The sequence below is a fragment of the Protomyctophum bolini genome, assembly GCF_963924005.1.
Source record: "Protomyctophum bolini genome assembly, chromosome: 12".
Taxonomy (NCBI): Eukaryota; Metazoa; Chordata; class Actinopteri; order Myctophiformes; family Myctophidae; genus Protomyctophum; species Protomyctophum bolini.
This window is the reverse complement of record NC_137873.1, coordinates 44,135,088-44,161,211: the sequence shown is the minus strand read 5'-3', so window position 1 is coordinate 44,161,211 and position 26,124 is coordinate 44,135,088. Positions and strand designations below refer to the sequence as shown.

General features: G+C 43.2%; 7 protein-coding genes across 10 annotated transcripts; 6 read left to right on the top strand and 1 right to left on the bottom strand.

The window, feature by feature from the left end:
- Nucleotides 1-1,891: 1,891 nt before the first annotated feature.
- On the top strand, nt 1,892-24,733 carry LOC308325806 (histone H1-like; the record flags this gene model as incomplete). Of its 4 annotated transcripts, none has more annotated exons than XM_080778500.1 (2): nt 1,892-2,392; nt 24,512-24,733. In XM_080778500.1, 2 exons carry the CDS (start codon nt 1,892-1,894, stop codon nt 24,731-24,733), a joined length of 723 nt encoding a protein of 240 aa, XP_080634626.1. The 4 variants fall into 4 exon arrangements, with proteins under 4 accessions (XP_080634626.1, XP_080634629.1, XP_080634627.1 ...); XM_080778503.1 differs by having other exon boundaries at nt 1,892-2,410; nt 24,599-24,733; XM_080778501.1 differs by having other exon boundaries at nt 1,892-2,410; nt 24,581-24,733.
- LOC308325821 (histone H4) lies at nt 3,473-3,784 on the top strand (the record flags this gene model as incomplete). Its single annotated transcript, XM_080778519.1, has 1 exon — nt 3,473-3,784. The coding sequence occupies one exon, from the start codon at nt 3,473-3,475 to the stop codon at nt 3,782-3,784; it is 312 nt and encodes a 103-aa protein (XP_080634645.1).
- Nucleotides 5,000-5,427, top strand: LOC308325816 (histone H2B 1/2-like; the record flags this gene model as incomplete). The annotated part of the gene is made up of 1 exon (XM_080778513.1): nt 5,000-5,427. One exon carries the CDS (start codon nt 5,000-5,002, stop codon nt 5,375-5,377), a length of 378 nt encoding a protein of 125 aa, XP_080634639.1. The 3' UTR covers nt 5,378-5,427.
- On the top strand, nt 13,495-13,817 carry LOC308325820 (histone H4; the record flags this gene model as incomplete). Its single annotated transcript, XM_080778518.1, has 1 exon — nt 13,495-13,817. The coding sequence occupies exon 1, from the start codon at nt 13,506-13,508 to the stop codon at nt 13,815-13,817; it is 312 nt and encodes a 103-aa protein (XP_080634644.1). The 5' UTR covers nt 13,495-13,505.
- On the top strand, nt 15,192-15,701 carry LOC308325818 (histone H2B 1/2-like; the record flags this gene model as incomplete). Its single annotated transcript, XM_080778515.1, has 1 exon — nt 15,192-15,701. One exon carries the CDS (start codon nt 15,192-15,194, stop codon nt 15,567-15,569), a length of 378 nt encoding a protein of 125 aa, XP_080634641.1. The 3' UTR covers nt 15,570-15,701.
- Nucleotides 16,363-16,746, bottom strand: LOC308325814 (histone H2A-like; the record flags this gene model as incomplete). Its single annotated transcript, XM_080778511.1, has 1 exon — nt 16,363-16,746. One exon carries the CDS (start codon nt 16,744-16,746, stop codon nt 16,363-16,365), a length of 384 nt encoding a protein of 127 aa, XP_080634637.1.
- On the top strand, nt 21,866-22,301 carry LOC308325811 (histone H3.2). The gene has a single exon (XM_080778508.1). The coding sequence runs from the start codon at nt 21,872-21,874 to the stop codon at nt 22,280-22,282; it is 411 nt and encodes a 136-aa protein (XP_080634634.1). The 5' UTR covers nt 21,866-21,871; the 3' UTR covers nt 22,283-22,301.
- Nucleotides 24,734-26,124: the final 1,391 nt, after the last annotated feature.

The following is a 26,124-nucleotide window of genomic DNA, read 5'->3' as shown; positions in this document are numbered from 1 at the left end:
CCGACTAAAATACAGACAGAGAAATAGATTAAAAGTCAAACAACAACTGGAACAGATAGCAGGCTTGGTTCACTTCATAATAAAATCTTGTAGATCGCTGAGGAGATTTGCGTTTTGTTTGGAGATGTTTAAAACATTGCATATACACCATTTTACGGACCTTTTTTTGGCCACTTTCCCCTGTCATTTGTCTTTTAAAACGTTTTAACATGCATAACCCTGTCCAATATTTACGGCACATCAAGCCGAGATTTATGGCAATGTTATGCAAGTTAAACAAGTTATCTGTGGCAAAGCGTTTGTTTTATAATCAAAACGTTTCAGTGTCTGCAAACACAACACAATCTGTTGCTATGTTGGCTTGTGGCATGGTGTGGAAATGTACACTTTGAAGTAAATGCATTGGGTTTAATGAACTGAATTACTAAGTATAACCATTAACCAATAATAGCATTTTAACTGCATCTTACATTGTTGGGCCAACAATGTACAACAATGTACATTTGCTATTATATATATTCTGGATACCAGGTTTAACATGTTGGAAGAAATAATGTAGGCTATGTTTTCTTTAAATAGATTCTCAATTTGTGTTTTACATGAACAATTTACATTATAATATTTGATTTCAGTAAAATATAAGAACATTATCTTCTTAGCAGTAAACACAAATGCAAGGCAGATCAAACATTACTATTTAAAGAACATAGTACAATACAACAGGGGGAAATCAAAGGCTTTACATAGTTCTAGCTTAGACTCCAGAGTTACAGGCTGACCAGTGGTTTTCTGGGAGTTTGTTTCGGGTATGTGGTGGGTGCATGCATAAAGAAAATGTTTCTCCATGTTTAGTTCTGATTCTAGGGACATAAAACAGACCTATCGTGGATTACATGAGGTCTGCATACAGCATGGTATAGGTAATTTAATTATATTAAATAATGTGCACTTGTATACAGAATAATGTGTAGGAACACAAAAAATGTTTAAACATTTACATAATATGCAGGTGTGTACAGGCAGGTGTGCTGCCTCAGATTAAAAAAAGGTAGCATGTGTTCATGCTACCTTAGACAAGGGTAGCAGACATGGGACATTAATATAAATGTTTTACCACATATGTCATGTCATAATTCTGGTGTATTTTGATGCCCGATGAAGTTCTGAACAACCTGAAACGTTGCTCAATAAAAATAATGCTGTAGGTGAAGACAGTGTGCAGGATCCATTTAATTCCACTTGTCATGTCATAATGAAATTATTAAATACATAGTTGATTGAAGTTTCAAACTGTAAGTTGTTAATTTGTTCACAAATGGACACGTTTTACAATAGCTGTCAATGTAAGTCGGCATCAACACCACCATCATGCTGACATGAATGGAGTGTGTTTACTTGGGTCAGAAAACCTTCCATTTATAGCAAAATGGATGTCAAAACAAGAGTCTAGTTCATGGTATAGCGTTGCCAGGAATGCCTGCTAAGAGGATTGTGAGTATTGGTGTTAATGTAACATAGTTTAACATGTTTTAGAAGAAAATTACATTGGAAACACTGTGCTCTGACAGTGCAAGGGTGATGTTTTGAGTTTATCACTTGAAAGCGAGAGCGCTGTTTTTATCTCGGATATATTAATGACAGAAAGACACACGTGGGCTATCTGATCAGCTGTTTGTTGTATTTCATAATCAACACCGTTGTTTGTTATGTGTTGTTTTAATCGAGGAGAAAACACAAGTGGCACATTAAAGTGATGTCGAGAAGAGGGGCCGTGTGTGTTGACTCTACATGGTTCCCATGTGGTGTTTAAGTCCAGCCCCTTCGGAGCGTTCCAGCACAAGTGTGAGAGTTTACTTCAGAGAAAGAACACGTAACCGCGAACGACAGAATAATGGCAGAAGTCGCACCAGCAGCAGCTCCAGCACCGGCCAAGGCCGCAAAGAAGAAGGCAGCTCCCCGACCCAAGAAGACCGGCCCCAGCGTCGCAGAGCTCGTCGTCAAGGCCGTGTCCGCCTCCAAGGAGCGGAGCGGTGTCTCTCTCGCTGCGGTCAAGAAGGCTTTGACTGCCGGCGGCTACGATGTGGAGAAGAACAAGGCCCGCGTCAAGATCGCCGTTAAGAGCCTGGTGGCTAAAGGCACCCTGGTCCAGCTCAAAGGCACCGGCGCGTCTGGCTCCTTCAAGATTAACAAGGCAGAAGCGGTGAAGGTAAAGAAGCCTGCAGCTAAGAAAGCAGTCAAAGCAAAGAAGCCCGCTGCAGCCAAGAAACCCGCAGCGGCTAAGAAATCACCCAAGAAGGCGGTAGCAAAGAAACCTGTAGCCGCAAAGAAATCACCAAAGAAAGCCAAGAAGCCTGCCGCCAAGAAAGTAGTAGCTAAAAGCCCGAAGAAGGCCGTAAAGAGCCCCAAGAAAGTGGCTAAGAAGCCCGCAGCAGCCAAGAAGGCTCCAGCCAAGAAGGTTGCCAAGCCCAAGGCAGCAAAGAAGGCAGCGCCCAAAAAGAAGTAAACCGTCTGCTCCATATTTATACCCACAAAAGGCTCTTTTAAGAGCCAACCACATTGTTTTATAAGAGTATCCTATCACTATAATTGTGATCATGTGAGCACCATGCCTTTTATTGCGAATGCACTGAGCACTTTATGAGACCTAGCAGATCATGTCTGTGTGTGTCCCCCCTTTGTGCCCATATATGGAGCTGAGTGATTTGTTTGTGATTGATGCAACACACTCCATATTTGGACGTATAGCTGCTTTGGGGACTCCTTATATGGTTATGGCTAAGTTAAAAACTTAAAACTTAAATAAAAAATAAAACCAAATATGTACGAGCTGCGTTCGCTTCCCGCGTTTGGGAACCGGTATTAGAAGTCAAACACCACGCAATTATAAGGCCAGTTCAGTTCACCTAATTTTGCTAAACCATAAATCAGTTTTGTTCAAATCAACATGGTGGATTTATAGTCCAAATCATAAAGGCCTACAATACATTATCAAGACTACAGCATGGGGATGTTTTTATTTACGCTTTCCAAGTTTTTTTTTTTTTACAAATGTTTACGTATGAGTCTCTTGCATGATATTTAATAATAAATATCTCAAATGTATTTAGTGCTTTTCTGAGTAGTGAGTACCCAAATACAACTTTATTAGGGCGTTAAAAAGAAGAAAAATAATGTCAAGGAATAAAAACAGGGAAAGCCATATTGGAGTGGCAAAAATATTGACAAATATTACAGCAATTATACGATTATAGAGTTGAATAGAAATTAATGTAAAAACAAATGCGTGATGTGACCAAGGGGGAGGAGTGTGGGTGGGTGATTTGACCAAGGGGGAGGAAGGAGTGTGTGTGTGGGGCACATTGACGCATAGCTCTCTCTGTGCCTGTCCTCCCTTACGTCCTCAGATCACACATAAAAAGGCAAGGCTCTGCTTCTCAAATCATTCACTTCTTCAACTACTGCTAAAGCAACGATGTCAGGTCGAGGCAAGGGAGGAAAAGGTCTTGGAAAAGGAGGCGCCAAGCGCCATCGCAAGGTTCTCCGTGATAACATCCAGGGAATCACCAAGCCCGCTATCCGCCGTCTGGCTCGCCGTGGCGGAGTGAAGCGTATCTCCGGTCTGATCTACGAGGAGACCCGCGGTGTCCTCAAGGTGTTCCTGGAGAACGTCATCCGTGACGCCGTCACCTACACCGAGCACGCCAAGAGAAAGACCGTGACCGCCATGGATGTTGTCTATGCTCTGAAGAGACAGGGACGCACTCTGTACGGCTTCGGAGGTTAATGACGCTGACTTGATCTAATCTACCAACAACCCAAAGGCTCTTTTAAGAGCCACCCACACCTTCTTTAAAGAGTATTACCCAATTTTATACTTTATTGAGGTACTGTTATCTTAGTAGTGTATTTATTACTGGTCAATCATGTGGTAGTGCAGGATCCAGTGCTGAGACACTTTGTTGTGGAGCCTCGACCGACCACAGAAGACTTGTTGAACAACGACTGGAATAATTGAAAGTTGAAATTTACACTCCTTACAATCCTATGGGCTTTGTGTGCTGTTAAACGTTACACACACACGCACCAATTGCCCCTGGAGGGGTAACGAATACAATAGTTAAAACATAATAGCAAGCTGACAGTGCAACACATTGAAGCAGATGTAGGCATGTAATAGTTGGAGCCACAAACTGGCAATCAAATGTTCAAGTTTATTGGTAAACATTGGTAAACTGAATTTGGACGTTTCTTACAATTCCAGACAAGAGGACCGCTCTGTATAAAAAACAAACATTGTCTTTATTGTCAATGGCGTTTTTAAAACATTGAACTAAAAACAAACATGAATTATCCCTTCATTGTCAATACATGGCGTTTTTAAAACAAACTTTATAGGAGTGGATAAAACAACACAACAGTTTCTATTACTTCTGGTAAAGCTTGTACTCTCTCTGGATGAATGAAATGTGGTGCCAATAAATAACTAGTTAATGTAGTAGTTAATCCGGTTCCTGGTTTCAGCAGGCCGGTTTCTGTCAGGTTGGACCTGAGGCCTGGAAATGAGACCCACTCAGTTTATCATTATCTTACATTGCAATATTCAGAATACAGTGTTTCCCTGTATAGTTAGGTAAAGTTAGCTTAAGTTGTGGCAAATTAATATGCAGATATAGATATACCTTTATAATGGGGAAATGTGGGTGTGGGTGTCAAAACACATTTATGATAAAAAGGGGCTTTAAATTGTACATTTACCATACATATTAATAATGTATAAAGGGGCTAGTATATTTAGCCCCTCACAATGTTACAGGGACAATAGAGCACACGAGCGGGAAAACATAATACAGAAAACAAAGACTCTTTGTGGCAGGATCAGCCAATCATATGCTAGGAGTCCCACGCTTCATTTGGATTGGCTCTCTATAAATAGTGGTACGAGAGCGCCCTCTTACACATTCTTCACTGTATCTGAACTATTCTATTGAATACAACCACGATGCCTGAAGTAGCGAAACCAGCGCCCAAGAAGGGCTCCAAGAAGGGCGCCGTCTCCAAGACCGCCACGAAGGGCGGCAAGAAGCGCAGAAAGGGAAGGAAGGAGAGCTACGCCATCTACATTTACAAGGTCCTGAAGCAGGTCCACCCCGACACCGGTGTCTCTTCCAAGGCCATGGGCATCATGAACTCCTTCGTCAACGACATCTTTGAGCGCATCGCCGGTGAAGCCTCCAAACTGGCTAACTACAACAAGCGCCGCACCATCACATCCAGGGAGATCCAGACCGCCGTCCGCCTGCTGCTCCCCGGTGAGCTGGCCAAGCACGCCGTGTCTGAAGGCACCAAGGCTGTGACCAAGTACACCAGCTCCAAGTAAACTGTTCTGTCTGCTCTAAACACAACGGTCCTTTTAAGGACCACCCATCTTGTCCAAGAAAGAGTTCATCCAAATACTATAAGCTAATGGCCATTTCAGAGCCTGTAGTTCAGTCGTCTGACGCTGATCTGAATAAAGATGCTAAAACCTGAAATTAAACTTTATAATTGTGTAGCTGTCATCAAGATTAAAAGCTGCCTTCAGAATTAAAAGTTAATTTATAAATAAACACATAAGTTAAAAGTTCATAATATTTTTTGTTTCATGTCGATTTCATATTTCTATGTGTTTCTACTTTGTTTTCAATGTGTTTTGGGGTGTTTTATGTTTGATTGACTAAAGTCACTTAAACCTCTGAGCAGTTGAAGCCTGATCTGCTGATTGAGCAAGGGTGTTTTGGATCACTCATAATTAGCAGAGCAGGGCAGAGCCAGTTCATTCAGAGAGAGAGCTTCAGCGTGCAACAGCTAAAGTGCATTGCTGCACATTTTAGATCTGCTGTTTTCCAGTTCATGATATCAGTTAAAGTCAATACACTGAAACTGAGAAGATTTCCCCCCAAAGTGGATGCGGCCAATGAGGTATTTGTTACATTTGTGTTTGTTTATTGTAACCTGTATTGTTTATCATTATTGTTCTCTATGAGAATATTGTATTGAATGTATATTGTCTTTTATGTTTTTATTCAGTTCTCATGGCATTTAGCATACGCTAAATAAATCTCTGTACAACAAAGAATGCCTTGTGACGTATCTATCTACCGGAAGGGGCTACAAATGAAGTACTGTGCATTAATTCATACGCAACAAAAGTTGTAATAAATATATGCTTAGAGCCTAATGAAAAGTAACCGGTCGCCAGCCAAGTCTAGGGACTTTAATGTTTGTTTAGGGCAGTAAATGACAACGTAAGATGACATTTGGTTGATATAAATACTGCCCTCGCTGCGCCCCTCACTTCACACAAGTGTCGTTTTGGACACAGAATCAACTGGAGTACCCAGACACCCCTTTATCATACAGGCCTGATTGGCCAGCCACAACGGAAAGCTTCACGTGACATCACAACACCGGATTTGGTGGAGATTTTCGTGACATCACAATAGACTATATAAGAAGGTGTAATGCACCCAGGAACACTCAGTCCGTCAAACTAGTTTGGTCATAATCTGAAGATTCGAGTAGAGTTGTTATTGCACAGCGAGTTCCCCGCACCGGTCATAAGCAAAGAATCCAGAAAGATCTTTTCTACAAGACCGTGGGAAACGGGAAGAACTCGAGGGATTCCATTTTGATCCAAGGGGGTGCTTGCGATGCTGCGCTGGGTGGGCCATTGGGAAGGAGACCTGAAGAGGTGCTCCTCCGGTGCAGCTGTGACAATGGGGGACAAGGTGTTCTTCTTTGGAGGAAGTCTGGAGAAGGAAGGAGGTCATCTGGAGAAGGGAGGACATCATCTGGAGAAGGGAGGACAACATCTGGAGAAGGGAGGACGTCATCTGGAGAAGGGACCTCTGGACGTGCACGTCCTGGAAGTCAAAGACAACAAGTCTTTGGACAAGTGGACATGGACGTTATTAGAGCCAGTGGACAGCAACGCTCCCTCCGTTCGCAACCACCACACAGCTGTGCTTATAGACAGGACGATATACCTCTGGGGAGGATCAACATACACGAATGACTTTGACAACACACTTTATGCCTTTGATGTTGATGAACTCGCATGGTCCAAGACTTTGACTTCTGGGAAAGCTCCAGAGGCCATGGAAGGTCATTCAGCATGCGTCTCGAAGGGCGTCATGTATATTTATGGAACGCACAGCAATTGGACAAATCGAATATATGGCCAGCTATCCTCTAAGATCTATAAGTTCAACACGGCCGACATGGCCTGGTCTGTAGTTTCAACCAAAGGATTCTTTAAGCCACCTCAGAATATCTCAGAATATCACACTGCCACCATCATTGGGACAAAGATGTTTGTATTTGGAGGATCTCGGATTCCGGAAGCCCATACGAGTTTTAACGATGATGACGATGAAGTCAACGAGGTGGAGGAGGAGGACGAGCTCCCTTTTAATCCCGACTTCTTGAAACCTATACAAACCAACCAAAGCGATGAAGAATGGTGGAAGACGGTTACAAAATGCAAAAAAGACCCTAACCCTGGGAAATATAAAGACTATGGGCCTGATTCATTAAAAAGAAATACGCCACCGTTACACTGTGGTGGAAACAGATATCGTATTTATCCGTCCGATCAAGCTACGTTGAGATGACGTGTTATTCAGAGAGCGGTGTGTACCACAGGTGCGCTGGCGTATCGCAGGTGTATGTCATACTGAATGCAGTGGGTGCAAAGTGATCGGAAAAGCACCCGACAACCTCATTTGCATTGATCCACGCCCCATATCGCACCATAAAAGGCTTCAAGCATGACTCAGCAGACAGCAGTTTGGTCTGTCAAAAAAAGAAAAAAGGCTTTGCAGCCGCAGACTATGCGGCTTCACAGCCGCGGTCAATGCATGAATATAGCCCGCACTCTATTAATATATCCACAACGGTGCGTGCTCCGCTGCTGAAACAATATAATTATAATTTATTTAATTAAGTTCGGGACCAAGGCGGGTGCTGCACTCATACCTTTGCACTTTGCAGTCAGAGGTAAAACATAGCTAGGCTATCCTATCCGATATTTAAAATATCGGATATATGTCAATGCAAAAGTCGTCTTTTGAGAGAGAGAGAGAGAGAGAGAGAGAGAGAGAGGAGAGAGGGAGGGGGGCATGGCTTGCGCGATAAAGAACAGTACAAGCCTATACATTCATAAGTGAATAATTGGGATCCTCTTGTCTGAAGAATTTAAGAAATTATAATACAGTGAGTTTAGCCAGTGAGTTAAACTATTCTGTGTGTGGCATCCATGCATGTGATCAATATCAATACATGATTATAAAGTCTGTCCTTCATATTTGCAAGCACGGGAGCAGCGCATGTGGAGCTGCGGAGCGGACCGTTGCCCCGTCGGCTAGAATGCTGTCGGAAAAAAGGCCGCCTCCCAGGCTAATGTGGTCTTCTATTTTTTATACAGGGCTATATGGCCCATTCATTTTCCAATGTGAATCGGATCGGCAGCACGCTGCTGTCTGCCCACCCCACACACACACACACACACACACACACACACACACACACACACACTGCACACACACACACACACACACACACACACACACCGACCGACAGTCAACTGACTCAAGGAGCTCCGTAACAAAACAATTTCAATAGGCCTGCCGCCTACTGCAGGCATTACTACACTAAACAATGTTGGATTCGTAGTGCAGAATGCAGATAAGCCTATGTGTTCTTATTATAATTGTGAGTTTGTTTTTTAACATGCGCGAGAGCCGATCTACAAGCTCACAACCGTTGCACTGCGAGTAGAAAGCTGTCAAGTGAGAAGCGCAATCGCGCATGCTATAGTAATATCCTAATGAATAAATAAAAAGGTGTCGGGCTTGCAGGGGCAGTTTCTGTATGGGGAAATGCATGCATTTAGGCATACAAGTGCACTCAGCTTTTATTATATAGGCTATCATTTATTTTGTGCTGATCGACCAATATGTCATGGGGACACATGCCTACATATTTTATCTGAGATTTGGGAACAATTTATTGATTCAGCATGAAGACTAAAGCCTTCTGAATAAATCTCACGTGTATGCTTCCGCAAATGTCTCCCGTCGGGCCGTCTCCGCCACCTAAAGACGTCCCGTGGGAATTGACGGAGTTTCCGACCAACGTACGTGAGCGTCAAGTTCACGGCCATTTCCATGAATTCCAAATTAATGTGGGAAATCCACGTAAATGCCTTTCCGCTAGCTTCACGTCATGTTATCACCGTAAACGCCGTTGTGAATCAGGCCCATAGGATATTACTATAGCATGCGCGATTCGGCGATTGCGCTTCTCACTTGACAGCTTTCTACTCGCAGTGCAACACGTTGTGAGCTTGTAGATCGGCTCTCGCGCATGTTAAAAAACAAACTCACAATTATAATAAGAACATATAGGCTTATCTGCATTCTGCACTACGAATCCAACATTGTTTAGTGTAGTAATGCCTGCAGTAGGCGGCAGGCCTATTGAAATTGTTTTGTTACGGAGCTCCTTGAGTCAGTTGACTGTCGGTCGGTGTGTGTGTGTGTGTGTGGGGTGGGGGGGGGGCAGACAGCAGCGTGCTGCCGATCCGATTCACATTGGAAAATGAATGGGCTATATAGCCCTATATAAAAAATAGAAGACCACATTGACATTAGCCTGGGAGGCGGCCTTTTTTCCGACAGCATTCTAGCCGACGGGGGCAACGGTCTGCTCCGCAGCTCCACATTCGCTCATTTCGCTGCGATGCGAAAAAGCGATGATCCGACATGCGCTGCTCCCGTGCTTGCAAATATGAAGGACAGACTTTATAATCATGTATTGATATTGATCACATGCATGGATGCCACACACAGAATAGTTTAACTCACTGGATAAACTCACTGGATTATAATTTATTAAATTCTTCAGACAAGAGGATCCCAATTATTCACTTATGAATTTATATAGGCTATACTGTTCTTTATCGCGCAATGCCCCCCTCCCTCTCTCCCTCTCTCTCTCTCTCTCTCTCTCTCTCTCTCTCAAAAGACGACTTTTGCATTGACATAGGCCTATATCCGATATTTTAAATATCGGATAGCCTATGTTTTACCTCTGACTGCAAAGGTGTGAGTGCAGCACCCGCCTTGGTCCCGAACTTAATTCAATAAATTATAAAATGATATTGCTTCAGCAGCGGAGCACGCACCGTTGTGGTGCATGCTCCGCTGAAGCAATTATAATTTCCTTTGGTGTCCTTTGATGGATTGATGTCAGTTTGTACATATATAGTAGCCTACAGTGGCAATATACAATTGTGCAAAAACAACATAACATAAAAGCCCTAACTGTCCTGCTCCTACATGTGTAGAATTATTACATTAATAGAGTGCGGGCTATATTCATGCAGTGACCGCGGGCCGCGGCTGCCGCATAGTCTGCGGCTGCAAAGCCTTTTTTCTTTTTTTGACAGACCAAACTGCTGTCTGCTGAGTCATGCTTGAAGCCTTTTATGGTGCGATATGGGGCGTGGATCAATGCAAATGAGGTTGTCGGGTGCTTTTCCGATCACTTTGCACCCACTGCATTCAGTATGACATACACCTGCGATACGCCAGCGCACCTGTGGTACACACCGCTCTCTGAATAACACGTCATCTCAACGTAGCTTGATCGGACGGATAAATACGATATCTGTTTCCGCCACAGTGTAACGGTGGCGTATTTGTTTTTAATGAATCAGGCCCTATATTATAGATGAAAACAAAGGTCAGGGCGAAATGTACAATGACATCAGAGTGTTTGACACAGAGTTGGACCACTGGCTTCGTCCAGAAGATCTCCCACAGTCTTCTACACAGCTTCTTCCAGAAGGACGCGAAGAACACTCAGCCTTTGCCTACAATGGAGAACTCTACATATTTGGTGGTCGCAGATGGTCGTGTTGGGACGTCTTCGAGGATTTGTGGAAATTCAATCCAGAGACATTCTCCTGGAAGAAGCTTGAGCCCAAGGGGAAACGCCCGTCTCGGAGACATGTGATGTGCTGTTGCATGCTGGGAGATCATCATATCCTGCTTTGTGGAGGAGCGGAACGTGTAGAAGCAGGCATGGGGAAAAGCCTGGATGAGCTGTGCATCTTAGACTTACGTCTTCGTCTCAGCACACTGTGTGAGCTAGCGGTCGAACAGCACGGTCTGCAAGCGGAAGTCCAACAGGTATCAGGAAGGGTTCAGCAAGACACTGCGCCTGAATCTTCAGCAACGACGACACTGAAGGAGCAGTGCTATCGGCTATGTCCCAACTCTCAACTGCCTGCAGCCTGTCACGAATCCTGCAATTAACTGATACGGGACGGACATTGTTACGTATTCTAATGTCGGGTCAGAGAATATATACAGACCTGCAGGGGTCTGGGACAGCACATGACCAATGGGACAGCGCATTCGGAATTGCTAAGATACCCAACACTCCACACCCTGGAAGGGGTAGAGGGAGAGAGAGAGAGATAGACAGACAGAGAGAGAAAAAGACAGAGAATAGGCAGGTGGACTCCGTGGAGGGGTCTGGTCCACATCTGGTCCAGGTCGAGCTCTGTGAGGCCGGGTCCAGGTCACACTTCTGGTGGGCTCCATGAAGAGGCCTGATCCACGGTCACACTCGGCAGTCAGTTGGGGGTTAATATTAGAGGTCCACAGAACTGCGACGGGGAGGACGAAAAGAGACCCCGGGGAGAGATTCCCCGGATGTTGGATTAGTGGCAGGCCTTACTGGAGCCTATATAGTGTATATTACAAGTACTGCTGGGAGACAAATTTGTCTCCCAGCAGTACTTGTAATATACCAACAGGGATCTCCATATATGGGCATATATGTAGTCGTGATCCCCAATAAGCCGACCAGTACCTTGCCAAATGCATCACCGGACGTAGTGTTGGCGCGATTCTGCAACTTCTCTGTTACCTCCCTGAGTGTACTTGGTGAGGTACTGGATCATGGCATGGCTGCTTGTGACCGGCTTAATGTCCAATGTTGGCGTGACAGCACAGCATCTGTCATAATAATTATTTTTATTCTCATTCTTCTTAGTTTTCTTGTATCCATTTTAACAATTTGGTCGAGAGGCGATAACTTTTAGCGACATCGTACCCGTTGTCATTATACACGTGCTGTGTAATATACACGGAATCCACATCACCAATCTGTTTATTTGAGACTACGAGGAGTAGCCTATCCATGTTTGACAGCATCTTGTACTGCTCGAGGGGCATGTTATGTCTCAGAGCCTTTTGTCTTTTTTCATCATAGGACAAGTCATAGAACTTCCTCACATCGTTTGGTAGTTTACAAGCTTTGGGAAATGAGTCTAAATCTAGATTTCCCAAACTGTAGATTCTCTTTCACTTTTTTTTTTCCACAATATGTTCAAAATTCTTAAACACATGCGCTCCATAGTCACCATCTGCAGGGTGGAAATCATGTCGTATTGTAATCACATTGTTGTTGATGTGCAACAGATTTTTTACGACATAAGTCAGGAGTTCCATTCCGTGCCTCGGCTTCTGCTGTCCAAATGCTACTCGATGTAGACCTGAAATGTTGTCAAGCTCTGGAACTGGAACCATTTAATACATTGGGACACGTTATGTGCACTTAACGTTAAGTCCACTTAACGTGTCCCATTGTATTAAATACTGGCAACGGATGACGTCAGTGAATGACGTCAGTGAATTACGTCAGTGAATTACGTCAGTGGATGACGTCGATTTCACAAATATGGCCATCGCAGATCCACATTTCTATATTCAGCTATTAGTGTAGATTTTCTCTAAATCACTGAATTCCCATTGACAATGAATGGAGAATTTATGTCATAATATGTGTCGGAAACAAATAGACGTTACGTCATGATGATGTACGATGATAAGAGCGCCCCTCACTTCACACAGGTGTGATTTTCAGCTATTAGTGTAGATGTCCATCCTACACAGGGCTCCAGACTAACCTTTTCACAGGTAGCACTGTGGCCACCGAGGTTTTCAACTGGTGACATCCTGTTTGGGTTGTGAGTACCCAAATACACTTTACAGATGAGGGCCAAGAAGAGGCAACATGTAAAATCAACTTTATTAGGGAGAGAGAAAAAAATGCCAAGGAATAAAACAAACAAAAAACACTGAAAGCAATATTGGAGTGCCAAAGATATTGACCAAAAATAACAGCAATTGTATGATTATAGAGTTGAATAGCAATATTACTGTAAAAACAAATGGGTGATGTGACCAAGGAGGAGGAGTGTGTGTGTGTGTGTGTGTGTGTGTGTGTGTGTGTGTGTGTGTGGGTGGGGGGGGGGCGGTGCACATTGGCAACGCCCACGTAGCTCTCTCTGTGCCTGTCCTCCCTTACGTCCTCAGAACACACATAAAAAGGCAAGGCTCTGAGCTCTCAAGTCATTCAATTTTCTATCTTCAACTACATTACTGCTCAAAATGTCAGGTCGAGGCAAGGGAGGAAAAGGTCTTGGAAAAGGAGGCGCCAAGCGCCATCGCAAGGTTCTCCGTGATAACATCCAGGGAATCACCAAGCCCGCTATCCGCCGTCTGGCTCGCCGTGGCGGAGTGAAGCGTATCTCCGGTCTGATCTACGAGGAGACCCGCGGTGTCCTCAAGGTGTTCCTGGAGAACGTCATCCGTGACGCCGTCACCTACACCGAGCACGCCAAGAGAAAGACCGTGACCGCCATGGATGTTGTCTATGCTCTGAAGAGACAGGGACGCACTCTGTACGGCTTCGGAGGTTAATGACGCTGACTTGATCTAATCTGCCAACAACCCAAAGGCTCTTTTAAGAGCCACCCACACCTTCTTTAAAGAGTATTACCCAATTTTATACTTTATTGAGGTACTGTTATCTTAGTAGTGTATTTATTACTGTTCAATCATGTGGTAGTGCAGGATCCAGTGCTGAGACACTTTGTTGTGGAGCCTCGAACACAGATGACTTGTTGAACAACGACTGGAATAATTGAAAGTTGAAACTTACACAAATGCTCTGGCCTTTAATGAAGGAATTTGTGTGCTGTTAAACACACACACACACACACACACACACACACACACACACACACACACACACACACACACACCAATTGCCCCTGGAGGGGTAACGAATGCAATAGTTGGGATAGAAAACATAATAGCAGATCTACAAGCTGACAGTGCAACACATTGAAACAGATGTAGTCCTACAGGGCATTAAGAGCAGACAGGGTGGAGGAGAACAAGTACATATAGCCAACTAGTTTAACCTTCCAAACATAGAGGTTAAGAAGACAGTAGCCTCTGACTGAATGTCTCAATCAAATGTTCAAGTTTATTGGTAAACATTGGTAAACTGAATTTGGATGTTTCTTACATTCCAGACAAGAGGACGGCTCTGTATAAAAAAACAAACAAAACATTATCTTTGTCATTGGTGTTTTTAAAACATTGAACTAAAAACAAACATGAATTATCCCTTCATTGTCAATACATGGCGTTTTTAAAACAAACATTTAAGGAAGGGATAAAAACAACTATCAAAACAACACAACAGTTTCTATTACTTCTGGCAAAGCTTGTACTCTCTCTGGATGAATGAAATGTGGTGCCAATAAAGAACTAGTTAATGTAGTAGTTAATCCGGTTCCTGGTTTCAGCAGGCCGGTTTCTGTCAGGTTGGACCTGAGGCCTGGAAATGAGACCCACTCAGTTTATTATTATCTTACGTTGCAATATTCAGAATACAGTGTTTCCCTGTATAGTTAGGTAAAGTTAGCTTAAGTTGTGGAAAATTAATATGCAGATATAGATATACCTATTAATTTTTTAATTGGGAAATGTGGGTGTCAAAACACATTATGATAAAAAGGGGCTTTAAATTATACATTTACCATACATATTAATAATGTATAAAGGGGCTAGTATATTTAGCCCCTCACAATGTTACAGGGACAATAGAGCACACGAGCGGGAAAACATAATACAGAAAACAAGGACTCTTTGTGGCAGGATCAGCCAATCATATGCTAGGAGTCCCACGCTTCATTTGGATTGGCTCTCTATAAATAGTGGTACGAGAGCGCCCTCTTACACATTCTTCACTGTATCTGAACTATTCTATTGAATACAACCACGATGCCTGAAGTAGCAAAACCAGCGCCCAAGAAGGGCTCCAAGAAGGGCGCCGTCTCCAAGACCGCCACGAAGGGCGGCAAGAAGCGCAGAAAGGGAAGGAAGGAGAGCTACGCCATCTACATTTACAAGGTCCTGAAGCAGGTCCACCCCGACACCGGTGTCTCTTCCAAGGCCATGGGCATCATGAACTCCTTCGTCAACGACATCTTTGAGCGCATCGCCGGTGAAGCCTCCAAACTGGCTAACTACAACAAGCGCCGCACCATCACATCCAGGGAGATCCAGACCGCCGTCCGCCTGCTGCTCCCCGGTGAGCTGGCCAAGCACGCCGTGTCTGAGGGCACCAAGGCTGTGACCAAGTACACCAGCTCCAAGTAAACTGTTCTGTCTGCTCTAAACACAACGGTCCTTTTAAGGACCACCCATCTTGTCCAAGAAAGAGTTTATCCAAATACTATAAGCAAATGGCCTTTACAGACCGTCTGCTAATCCAGTTAGTCCAAGTCAGTCATCTGACTGCTCTGAATAACAATGCTAAGACTAGGCATGTAACTTGTGTACTGTACCTCAATTAATAAGCAATTGTTGCTGTAAATGGTGTTCAACATTAACAACTTCATATTTGCTCCACTACACAAGCAATCATGTAAATAAATGTTTACACATATTGGGGGAATTAACCATGAAGTTAGATTGGAAATGACTCAGACAGTGGGTGGCTCTTAAAGGAGCCTTTGTGGGAGTTTGTTCAGTCGAAATTAAGCAGCTTTATTTCCTTGTCTTCTTGGGCAGCAACATAGAATCTTATATAAGTATTGTGGTTACATGTGATAGAAAATTACTAGATATCATGCAAGCATTACACGAACAGCATTTGGAGCATGAATGTACATTAAACATTTACGACCTTATGTAGAATAGAGCGGGAAGGAAAATGGATGCATTAACTGCCACGAAAGTGTGGGTTCATTTCACAAATTTTCGATTCAAACTGAAGAAATGAAGCAATAAAGCGCTGTGATGTGATGATTGCAGACATCTGGACAGACTGGATAAATAGAAAGTTAAGCTATAAAATGCGCATTTAGAATATTGGAAATTACTCTCATATAGAAACAGTGGGTGGCTCTTAAAAGAGCCTTTGTGGGGTTTATTCAGTCGAAATGAAGGTTTATTTCTTGGCGGCTTTCTCGGTCTTCTTGGGCAGCAGAACAGCCTGGATGTTGGGCAGCACACCGCCCTGAGCGATGGTCACTCCACCCAGCAGTTTGTTCAGCTCCTCGTCGTTGCGGACGGCCAGCTGGAGGTGACGGGGGATGATACGACTCTTCTTGTTGTCGCGGGCAGCATTTCCAGCCAACTCCAGGATCTCAGCGGTCAGATACTCGAGGACAGCCGCCAGATAGACCGGGGCGCCGGCACCGACTCTCTGGGCATAGTTCCCTTTACGCAGCAGCCTGTGGACACGACCCACGGGGAACTGGAGCCCGGCACGGGATGAGCGGGTCTTGGCCTTCTGCCTCACCTTTCCTCCGGTTTTGCCTCGACCGCTCATTTTGTAGTAGGTTAGGTTTATTTCTAGATTAATAAGCACTCGAAGAGATATGCTGCGGTAGAGGCGTGCGAGACCTTTTATACGTTCAATTTAGAACATTCTGTGTGTGCGACCGTGCGCCGCACCAATCATAGAGACGGCTGAGAGCGCGGGCTGAGTGTATGAGTTTCCCACCAATCAACGCTAGTGGAGTGATCGGTTCCTCCCATTCTAAACTCTGACTCCTCCCAAAGAGGGAGGTTCTTGGCCACACATCTTCAACAACACTGAAAGTGTGTGTGCTGAGACATGGGCAAACAAGTGGGGATTCAAGATGTCAGTAGCAAAAACGCAAGTAATTTGTTTCTCAAAGCGCCGGCGGTTGGTGCCAATACTCTTAAGGCTATATGGTCACCCTCTTGAGCAGGTTAGAGTCATAAGATTTCTCGGGTTGTGGTTCGAAGAAAAGTTAACATGGAAGGCTCACTTAGGAAAGGTTGAAGGGAAATGCAAAAAAGTGATAAATATTCTTCGGTGTCTGTCAGGACAGGAGTGGGGAGCAAGCAGAGCAGCATTACATGGCATATACTGGGCACTCATGAGATCTGTATTAGATTATGGGTGTGTATCCTTCATGGGAGCAGCAGAGTCGAACCTGAAGAGGCTAGATGTTATGCAGGCCCAAGCTCTGAGAATTTGTAGTGGGGCATTTAAAACGTCTCCAGTGTCAGCTTTGCAGGTGGAAATGGGGGAAATGCCACTAAGAATGAGAAGAGAGAAGCTAATGTTAGCATACTGGGTCAACCTCCAGGGACACAGTAGTACACATCCTACCAAGAGCGTATTAGAGGACTGCTGGGAACATGAGTCAAACTGCAGGAGTTTTGGGTGGATCGGTAATGCAAAGGCAAGAAGTATAGGGTTACATGAGTTACAGTACAGTCCGACAGTGACACTCCCGCCCATTCCCCCCTGGCTATTCCCATGGCCGTGTGTAGATCTTGGGGTACAGGAGAAACTAAAAAACAAGCCAAAGTCAACCCCAGTGTGGTACATAGTCCAGAGTTACTGTGAGCAGAAGTACTCAGACTCAGTATTTTTATATACAGATGGCTCTAAGGATCCTGAATCAGGTCGTACAGGAGCAGCTGTGTTCATACCGACAAGAGAGATACACATAAAGAAAAGACTAACTGATCATTTATCAGTGTACACTACAGAGCTAGTGGCAATAATCTTGGCCTTGCAGTGGATAGAGGAGAAAGGGACTGACAATACTGTTATTGCGTCTGATAGCTTCTCTGCACTGGAAAGCATCAAGTCAGGCAGATCTGCATGCAGAATGGACCTCCTTAGTGAGGCACATATGAGCTTATATAGAATAGGAAACAGAGGAATAGCAACACAGTTCTTGTGGGTCCCAGCTCATTCTGGAGTGGAAGGGAATGAGCGTGTAGACATTCTGGCCAAGCAAACGTTAAGAGTGGAGCAGGTAGACATGCGAGTGACTATAAGTAAGAGTGAAGTCAAACCAATGATCAGGAAATATTCACAGGCAGTATGGCAGGAGTATTGGGATGAAGGGGAGGTTGGAAGACACCTCTATAATATACAGAGGCAGGTTGGTACTGAGAGGGCGGTGGGTGGGGGCAGGAGGGAGGAGAGTATTATTACTCGCATGAGAATTGGACACTCAGGTCTTAACAGTACGTTACATATAATAGGGAAGCACCCGACAGGAAAGTGTACAGAGTGTGGAAGAGAGGAACAAGAAACCGTAGAGCATGTACTCACACATTGTAGGAAGTACAGTAGTGAGAGGAATCAGTTGCTCTGCCGGCTGAAAAAGGTGAAACATCAGAACTACACAGTGGCAGGTCTTCTGGGAAAAGAAGCAGGCAAAGTTTACCATTACATTATTAAGTACATAAGAAATACCCACTTGGTGAATAGAATATAGGAGTTTTGATTTATTTTATTGGTTTGCTGCTTAGTCCCTAGTACTACACAGTCCAGCTGGTGGCGGTAATGCACCTTGATAGGTTTGCCAACCGCCATAAAACCCGAAAGAAGAAGAAGAAGAAGAAGTGTGTGTGCTGCACTGCTGCCTCTCAGAGCTACTGAGATAAAATGCAGCAGTTTGCTCCCTTTTTGCTACAAGTTACACGTCAGTACAACATGGTTTACAGAGAACCAAACATGTACACATGTAAATAAGATTAAGAAACCTCAGCTGACTGACTGCCTAAGACTATCTTATTCTTGTAAGTAAGCATACTTTTATGTACATAATACATTCAGTGTCACAGCATGGATTTCAGTGCCTGCATATAATATTCAAGTTTTAGTTTTAGTTCTAGTCCACAACTCCACAATCATCACTTCTGTGCCAAAAGAACATAGGCCTACATGTCCAAAGTTTGACCACATTCATATTTTGTATGTGAATATGAGTGTTAATTATGCATCAAGACAAGAGATAACACACATAGATCCTTGTGTGTTGTTGTCCCAACAAGTAGAAATGTTTAGTGACAAAGGAGCAGTGTCCATGGAGATGCAAACTAGAAAAAATGCCCTTCTGGGCTGTGTGTGTGTGTCCTGATCAGGGGGGCATTCAGACAGATATTTTGTGAAGCCACTAAGGGCCGATTCATATTTTCAATTTGACGTCATTTGAGGTTCGGGGGGGCGGGTACCGTCCTAAAGTCGTCTCTTCGGTGCTACTGAAAATTTCTGACGAGCCGAAATCATTTCGGCACTACAGCGCCGAAACAGTGGTAAAATAGGAGTATGAATCGGCCCTAAGGAAATCGGGACTTCCTGAAATTTCATATAATGGCCTGTTGTGGCGCTGTCATTGGGCCCAAAAAAAAACATATCTCCATAGAGGTCCATGTATTTGGGCGCCCAACTTCACCTAGACTGTATTACCTTAATAAACATGGTCATCAATACTTTCTGCTTCCAGTCACTAGTTGAAAGTCTCATTTTCTATATTCTTTTTGGAAAATTATGGTCCCATTTATTACAAAAATGACCATAAAGTTGCATGTTCTGAGGGGTGTGGCTACCGTTTCAATTCAGTATTTAAGTCCGACGTCATTTTGTAGTGCTACGTTACGTCCGGGTCCAAGTGGCACCAACTCCCGTCCGCTTCTCATTGTAAATAGAATATCTAAACACGTGAATCTTTTTACAATGACGTTATTTTTCAGAAAGGAAGCCATTGAGGGTTAAAATGGGTCTTAATGCTTCCAACTCGGGTAGAATTATTAATGTTTTGTACAAGTGTCCATGACAAAGAAAATGTGGAGACAATAAAGACTATTATTACTTGCGCAAGCAGAGTGCGCAAGTAATAATTTCGCCCGGTCTCTTCAACGTGACAGCCGTCAACCACTTTTCTGTGTAAGCAAATCTGTGCCTGGTTTGCTGGGACCAGATTACACAGATGACCATTTCTCTTAGTAACCACAGTATACTGCTAATCAAATTACAACTACACACTCTATATAGTATATGTATATGTACAGTGCCGGTTCTAGGCCTTTTGAGGCCCTAGGCAACATATTATACAGAGCCGCCCCCCCTCCTGCTTTGCCACGCCGGATAAAAATTGTAAATTTGCCATGAAAATGCTTCAATCTGGTGCACTTTGAGATCAAAATTAAGAAGCTAGGTGGGGGCCACATATGTTTATAAACAAATCACAAATGTTTATAAACAAATCCCAAATGTTTATAAACAAATCCCAAATGTTTATAAACAAATACCAAAATGTTTATAAACAAATCCCAAATCCCATGAGACCTTGGTCCTACCCCCCCGACCATGAGACTTACTACAGGTCAACTGGTAGTGGTCCTACCCCCCCCATGAGACTTACAAATCCCAAATGTTTATAAACAAATCCCAAATGTTTGTAAACAAATCCCAAATGTTTATAAACAAATCCCAAAATGTTTATAAACAAATCACAAATGTTTATAAACAAATCACAAATGTTTATAAACGAATACCAAAATGTTTATAAACAAATCCCAAATCCCTTGGTCCTACCCCCCCGACCAATATGTACACGTATGTATACCAGAGTACGTGGTGTGTGACATATTTTTTCATCACATATCAATGATTTATTTTTCTGTAAAAAAGTAGGTAGGTAGCAAATAGTTACACCTAATGATTATACATTTCAAACGTTCCTTCACAGAGATACTGAGATGTGACAGTTTACAGCGGTCGAAAGTACTTGCGCGCTCTTCTTGCCGCACTAGTTGGCCATTTATGGCCTACTAGTGTGCAACAAGCAAGTATGCACTCGGCAGAGTGCAGTTCTAGTTATCATTATTATTGAAAGTGGTAACAGTCCATTTGCTCAGTACAATATTTCAGGGCATATTTAGAATGTGTGCAGGGCTGCAGGCTTGAGTATGTTGAATCTAGTTTGCAATTAATGAGTATTTATTTGAGACAATTAAATAAAATAGTATTCCGTGTGGGGCAGACGGCTTGTCACAGCCACATTTGGGAGAGCAGCAGCTTTGTTGTTGCGAGGAAAGCGGTAAAATGTAACTTTCGTGGTTGTTTTGTCAATATTTTGGGTTTGTTTGTCAAGATTGAAGTTGTATGTTTTGTTTTGTTTTGAGTATAATGGATTGATTGTGTTTCTTTCCAGTCTTGATTGTTTTTGATGTCCATATGGGTTCCTTCCTTCATTCCCTTGATCCCTATGTGCAGCCAGGATGAATATACGTACTTTATTTATAAAAGTAAATAAAGTACATATATTTTTTATCCACCCTCTCCTCATTTTCAACCTTTTGAGTGCTCGGATCGCCGCCCTCTCTAGAAATGTTATTTACCGGTATTTGCCCCGTGTCATAGCGCAATGTATATTATTTGTTTCAGTTTGCTGGAAACTAGTATTCCATAGTATGTATTAGCTATCACAGCAGTCCCAGTCAGATTAACGTGTGTAGTTCCCCTCCAATCGGTGCTAGTGGTGCATGGTACCTCCCCAAACAAGGAGGTTCCAGAACACTGACCAATCATAGGACGACGGCGTCTCCAAGGCGCTAATAAAAGGCTCCAGTTTGCTCTGCTTAGCTATTATATTCTCTCGACCTCTTTAGAAGACACCATGGCAAGAACTAAGCAGACAGCTCGTAAGTCCACAGGCGGCAAAGCGCCCAGGAAGCAGCTCGCCACCAAGGCAGCTCGTAAGAGCGCGCCGGCCACCGGCGGAGTGAAGAAGCCTCACCGTTACCGTCCCGGTACAGTGGCTCTGAGGGAGATCCGTCGTTACCAGAAATCCACCGAGCTGCTGATCCGCAAGCTGCCCTTCCAGCGCCTGGTGAGGGAGATCGCCCAGGACTTCAAGACCGACCTGCGCTTCCAGAGCTCCGCCGTCATGGCTCTCCAGGAGTCCGCAGAGGCTTATCTGGTCGGTCTGTTTGAAGACACCAACCTGTGCGCCATCCACGCCAAGAGGGTGACCATCATGCCCAAAGACATCCAGCTGGCCCGTCGTATCCGCGGAGAACGTGCTTAAACTCATCTGTCACTGCCACACCCCCAAAACGGCTCTTTTAAGAGCCACCAAATGTGTTATTTAAAGAGCTATTATCCTTTTGATATTGACTAGTTATGCACTTTAAACTTCACAATGAGCCAAAAACGACTGAAATGATTGCATTTAATGTGTGCCCATTTCTTTTCTCCAATTTGACTAATTCACATGTGCAGAGTAAAAACTGCGTCCTGTGCGTGCTCCTTAGTATTAATGTAAATCGCTCTGGATTAAGAGCGTCTGCTAAATGCCTAAATTGTAAATTGTAATTATCTCAGACACCCATTCACAGGCAGTAATTTGATAAGTAATCACAAATCACTTGTTGGGGTTGCTATGAAAGGCAAAGCCAATTTTATTTCTACAAGGCAATTCAATGTGCTTTACACAGAACACCAAGCAAAGGAAACATAAATCACACCCATGTGAAGTGAGGCGCGCTCTTATCATCATATGTCATCATACATCATCTCATTCTGACCAATCACAATTTATGTGCTCGTGTTCACTGGCCATTCGCTGTCAATGGCATTTCATGTTTGTATTGGGACAATGACAAAACTGGCCAAGTGGCCATTCATTGTCAATGGCATTTCATGTTTGTCTGTGACTCTGTGTGATCTTGTAGATTTGCTTGCTATTCTCTAATTTGAAAAAGTGGTTAAAGTGATGTTCTTTCTATTAATCAGCATTGCTAGGGGAAAAAAATACATTCCGACCAAGAGAATAATAACCTTTCATATTCACTCCTTTTATGTTGAACTGGCACATGCAATAATGGCTCCATCTCAAAAGCCTCACCTAAATATGCACTGCCACCTCTGTCACGAATTCATCCATTACTACTATAATGTACTTTGATATCACTGTTACACTGTTAGAACGGGTTACATATAAGTAGTTAATTATTGGCCCCATTGATCATGAAGTAGTGTCCATAAAAGACATCCTAATCTCCATGTTGTCCATAATGTGACACAAATACTTTTGTAATAATACTAAGGTATAGTCTACTGTACACACCAGTTTAAGTAAAATAATTCATGCCAATGTTCCAAAGTCACATTTGTCAGCTCACATCATCACATTATTGTTAGTGGTAATGCATGGGATCTGTGAAAGTGTAGCCTATGTGTGCCATAACCATAACCAAATATATAATGTACCTGCAGTTGATTGAAGATGAAAACACATGTCGTTTTCTGTATTTTGATAGCAATACGTTTTTGACCACAAATTGACCAAGTGTTACAACCTCTGTCAATCGAAGGTGGTATCAAATCCACCATGCTGTTGTCAACTGGAGTGTGTTTACTTGTGTCAGAAAACCTTCTGTTTATAGAAAAACGGAAGACAAAACAAAAGTATAGTTTATGTTATTGCGTCGCCATGAATGTCTGCTAAGACGAGTTTGAGTATCCTTGTTAATTTATCGTAGTTTAAAATGTTTTAGAAGACAAATGATCTAGTAAACGCTGGTGTCGGACTGTGGAAGGGTGGTGTTTTTATCATATAACTTAAAAACTAGAGTGCCGTTTTCATCTCAGATGTATTAATGTAAAAAAGGAGCATGTGTGGTAACTGGTCAGCTCTTTGTTGCATTACATAATATACCCAGTAGATAGTTATATGATGTTTTAATCGAGGAGAAAACACAAAAGTGTCACATTAAGATACTACAGTAGAGCTGCTGTGTGTTGAGTCTACATGGTTCTCATGTGGTGTTTAAGTCCAGCCCCTTCAGAGCTTCAGCATCACACTGAGAGTTTACTTTAGAGGAGGAACAGTGATCTACTATCCGAGAGAATAATGGCAGAAGTCGCTCCAGCTCCAGCTCCAGCACCAGCTCCGGCCAAGGCCGCAAAGAAGAAGGCAGCAGCAGCTCCCCGACCCAAGAAGACCGGCCCCAGCGTCGCTGAGCTGGTCGTCGAGGCCGTGTCCGCCTCCAAGGAGCGGAGCGGTGTCTCTCTCGCTGCGGTCAAGAAGGCTCTGGCTGCCGGCGGCTACGATGTGGAGAAGAACAAGGTCCGCGTAAAGACCGCCGTGAAGAGCCTGGTCACTAAAGGCACCCTGGTCCAGCTCAAAGGCACCGGCGCGTCTGGCTCCTTTAAGATTAACAAGGCAGAAGCGGTGAAGGTAAAGAAGCCAGCAGCTAAGAAAGCAGTCAAAGCAAATAAGCCCGTTGCAGCCAAGAAACCCGCAGTGGCTAAGAAATCACCCAAGAAGGCGGCAGCAAAGAAGCCCGTAGCCGCCAAGAAATCACCCAAGAAAGCCAAGAAGCCTGCCGCCAAGAAAGTAGTAGCTAAAAGCCCGAAGAAGGCTGTAAAGAGCCCCAAGAAAGTGGCTAAGAAGCCCGCAGCAGCAAAGAAATCTCCAGCCAAGAAGGTTGCCAAACCCAAGGCAGCAAAGAAGGCAGCTCCCAAAAAGAAGTAAACCGTCTGCTCCATATTTATACCCACAAAAGGCTCTTTTAAGAGCCAACCACATTGTTTTATAAGAGTATCATATCCTCACTATAATGGTGATCAGACACTATGCCTGTGTATTAGAGGTCTATACATTCTAATCCAGCATTTCTCTCATAATACATGTCCACATTTTTCTATACCATGAATCAGTTTGGTTCAAATCAACATTGAATAGTGGGCAATGAACATGTGACCAGATTTGACTGAGAGCCTGCAATTGCGCAAATAGCTCCAAATCATAAAGGCCTACATTATTGATACTGCAGCATTGGGAAGATAAGTCATCATGGAATGTTATTTATGCTTTCCAAGGGTTTTTACAAATGTTTATTATTGTATCAATCTCTTGCATGGTAATATTTAATATTTAATAATGATAGTATCTCAAACTTATGTAGCGCTTTTCTGAGTTGTGAGTACCAAATACACTTTACAGATGAGGGGCAAGAAAAATCAACATGTAAAATCAACTTTATTAGGGAGAGAGAAAAATATAATAATGCCAAGGAATAAAACAAAAAAAAACAGGGAAAGCAATATTGGAGTGTCAAAGATATTGACCAAAAATAACAGCGACTAGAACTGCACTCTATCGAGTGCATACTTGCTTGTTGCACACTAGTAGGCCATAAATGGCCAACTAGTGCACAAGCAGAGCGTGCAAGTACTTTCGCCCGCTACAAACTGTCAACCAATTACATATACATAATACTATGTATATGTAATTTGTAAGTTGATTAGCGGTACCGTATACTGTGGTTACTTTGCGCCAGTAGACACCCCCTACTTTGTCAATCTTTTTCATGTCCCCAATGGCCTTCGATGAAAGTGGACTTGAGATATGACTATTAAAAATGTACAAAAATACATAAATTATGCCATTCACAAAATTTCACATGTACATTTATCAGTGCTTTATTGCTGGTCATGTTTAGTTTTTGAATAAATGGATGATTAATCATTAAAATAGCATGATATCTGTCCCCCAATTGCATGCAACCCCGTTACACAAGTCATTCTCCCCTCCATAACAATAATGAACTGGCCCTTTAGTGACATCACCAACAGGAAGTGGCATTCTACAAGTCTTCCGAACAACATGCTACAGAAAGAGGTAATCTCACACCTTATTTTACAATGTTTTAGAGTAATGTATACTCTCACATATGGTCGTAAAGCATAACAGATCAACTCCGTTACATGGAATAAAGCTTTTTAATTTCAACAATATATCTCATTTCCTATTCTAATGCATGCCATGTGGTCTTCTCTTAATCACCACAGTGAATAGTGGCCATCTTCAGTAAAAAAGCACAACCCTGTGTATAATGGGGTTGACAAAACATAACCCTGTTA

Coding starts and splice junctions, on each gene's coding strand:
- LOC308325811 (XM_080778508.1), top strand. CDS start 21,872: ATGGCAAGAACTAAGCAGACAGCTCGTAAGTCCACAGGCGGCAAAGCG.